This window comes from Poecilia reticulata, unplaced genomic scaffold (assembly GCF_000633615.1).
Source record: "Poecilia reticulata strain Guanapo unplaced genomic scaffold, Guppy_female_1.0+MT scaffold_249, whole genome shotgun sequence".
Taxonomy (NCBI): Eukaryota; Metazoa; Chordata; class Actinopteri; order Cyprinodontiformes; family Poeciliidae; genus Poecilia; species Poecilia reticulata.
The window spans coordinates 129,253-131,482 of record NW_007615034.1 but is presented as its reverse complement, the minus strand read 5'-3'; the positions used below and the strand labels follow the sequence as shown (position 1 = coordinate 131,482).

Genomic DNA, 2,230 nt, shown 5'->3' with positions numbered 1-2,230 from the left:
TGAACGACATGCAGGACCTGTTGATCAATGTGTTCAAGGTTCTTTCTTTTATCAATAAATGAAATAAAAATTCATAGCTATAGAAATAAATGCATAAATAACTGAGCCAGAAAAGTACAGAGTTCCTTCTCTGGGTGGGGGAAGAAGTCCTGACCCAAGTGGAGGAATCCAAGAATCTCAGGATCTTGTTCACCAATGAGGGAAGAATGGAGCAGGAGATCGACAGGCGGATCTGCACCGATTTGTAAAGATCTGCACCGATCTGTAACGATCTGTTCTGGTGAAGAGAGAGCTGAGCCAAAAAGCAAAGCTCTTAATTTAGCGGCTGATCTTCGTTCCCACCCTCATCTACGGTCAGGAGCTTTGGGTCATGACTGAAAGAACGAGGTCACGGACACAAGCGGCCCAAATGGGTCCCCTGTAGGGTGTCTGGGCTCTTAGAGGGTGAGAAGGTCAGATATCCAGGAGGGACTCAGAGTAGAGCTGCTGCTCTTCACGTCAAGAGGAGCATCTGGACAGATCAGACGCCTCCTGGACGCCTCTCTGTTATGGGGACGTCCCACCTGGAGGACACCCAGGACACACGGGTCCAAAACGACCCGCTGACAGAAGACGGTACAGTCAGTCACTCGCAGCATAGATCTGGACCGGGTCGGTTCCGGTAGCAGGAAGAGGATCAGGAGGAAACCTAAACCCCACGACTAGGACACAGACATGGACCCGACAGAACCCACTTTGGACCCGCTCAGAGGGTTCTGTGTCAGGCTGACCTCAGAGCTGCAGCTGGACTGCTGGCTGTCGGGGTCACTGCTCCTCTCTCCTCCTGTCAGGTTCATCATCAGTCTGGAGCAGGCTGCCACCTGAAGCACGCGCACACACACACACACACACACACACACACACACACACAGACACACACACACACACACACACACACACACAGGGCTCAGCCTGAGCTCCAGCTGGCGGCCGGTTGGCGGCGGCCGGCTGGACTCACCTCGTCCTGGCAGTCGGGCACCTTGAGCGGCGTGGGCGTCTCCGGAGCCGAGGGGAACAGCGCTCTGATCTGCTCTGTCCTGAACGGACCAATGAGGAGTTAGGGTCAGGGGTCACAAGGGGTTAAAGTGAGAAAGGCCGGAGCGGACCTGGAGCCGAGGCTGCAGTGGACGCAGCAGACGCTCTGGTGTTTGAGGGAGCAGAGCGGCGTGGAGGTGAGCGGCGGGCGCTGGAAGCTCAGCTCCTCTGCAGCACTCAGGCTGAAGACCTGGGACAGGTAGACACTGAGATGGCCAGCCTGTAGGACACCTGGACATGTCTCTGTCCGTCTCTCTGTGATTCTACCTCAGCTGGGGAGAAGACTGCTGCCTCCATCATGCTGCTCCTCTCCCAGGACGAGGACGAGTCCAGGAAGGACGCTCCTTCATCCGTCTTCATCAACTGCTCCTTAACACCTGGAACCTGCACAAGACAGCAGCTGTCTCACCTGTCCTCAGGAAGCCGGGACCGGCCCTGCCACAACGCCTTACGTAGCTCCTGCTCAGGTCGATGACGGACGGTGAGTCCTCTCTGAGCAGCGGCGCCTCTGGAGATGGGTGTGATGTCATTTCCTGGTAGCTCCAAGCCTCCAGGTTCTGGGACGAGCAGGACTTCTGCTGGGGACAGAGACAGACATGGGCAGGGTCCCAGAGGACAGACATAGGCAGGGTACAGTGGACGGCTTTACCATCTCCATCAGCTCGGTGGAGGCGCCCTGCTTGCAGCCTGAGCAGGAAGCGGGGGCCCAGGTGGAACACAGGTGGGCGGAGCTTCCATGCGGTCTGCAGGTGCTCTGATTGGAAGAGAAGCTGGACTCGTCTTTGATGGTGGACAGACTGTCGGCCTGCAAGAACACAGACCAGCATCAGTGTCCCGACCTACTAGGGGCAACCTGCTGACAAGGGACGGACCTTAGTCTGGGCTCTGCGGGACGCATGGGTCCTGGTCCCAGGTCTGGGGGCGGAGCTTGAGCCATGCAGCTGCAGGAAGTGCAGGTAACCCTCCTTCTCCACCTTACGCTTCAAGGTGGAGTTCCAATGATTCTTTATGGAGTTGTCTGTTCTGTAAGACACGGCAAAGGAGACACACCTGAGGCTGCAGACAGGTCAAAGCACCTGACAAAGGTCAACGCACCTGACAAAGGTCAACGCACCTGACAAAGGTCAACGCACCTGACAAAGGTCAACGCACCTGA

At 56.7% G+C, this 2,230-nt stretch overlaps 1 protein-coding gene across 1 annotated transcript in view; it reads right to left on the bottom strand.

Moving 5' to 3' along the window:
- Positions 1 to 2,141, bottom strand: part of LOC103460494 (uncharacterized) — a 3,925-nt gene extending 1,784 nt beyond the window's left edge. Inside the window, exons 1-7 of the mRNA XM_017303344.1 lie at positions 1,947 to 2,141; positions 1,724 to 1,879; positions 1,527 to 1,652; positions 1,342 to 1,458; positions 1,146 to 1,264; positions 998 to 1,076; positions 771 to 860 (exon numbers count right to left, since the gene is read on the bottom strand). Coding sequence (XP_017158833.1) covers positions 771 to 860; positions 998 to 1,076; positions 1,146 to 1,264; positions 1,342 to 1,458; positions 1,527 to 1,652; positions 1,724 to 1,732 — 540 coding nt within the window. The 5' untranslated portion in view covers positions 1,733 to 1,879; positions 1,947 to 2,141. The remainder of the gene's footprint in view (positions 1 to 770; positions 861 to 997; positions 1,077 to 1,145; positions 1,265 to 1,341; positions 1,459 to 1,526; positions 1,653 to 1,723; positions 1,880 to 1,946) is intronic.
- Between the last annotated feature and the right edge of the window lie 89 nt (positions 2,142 to 2,230).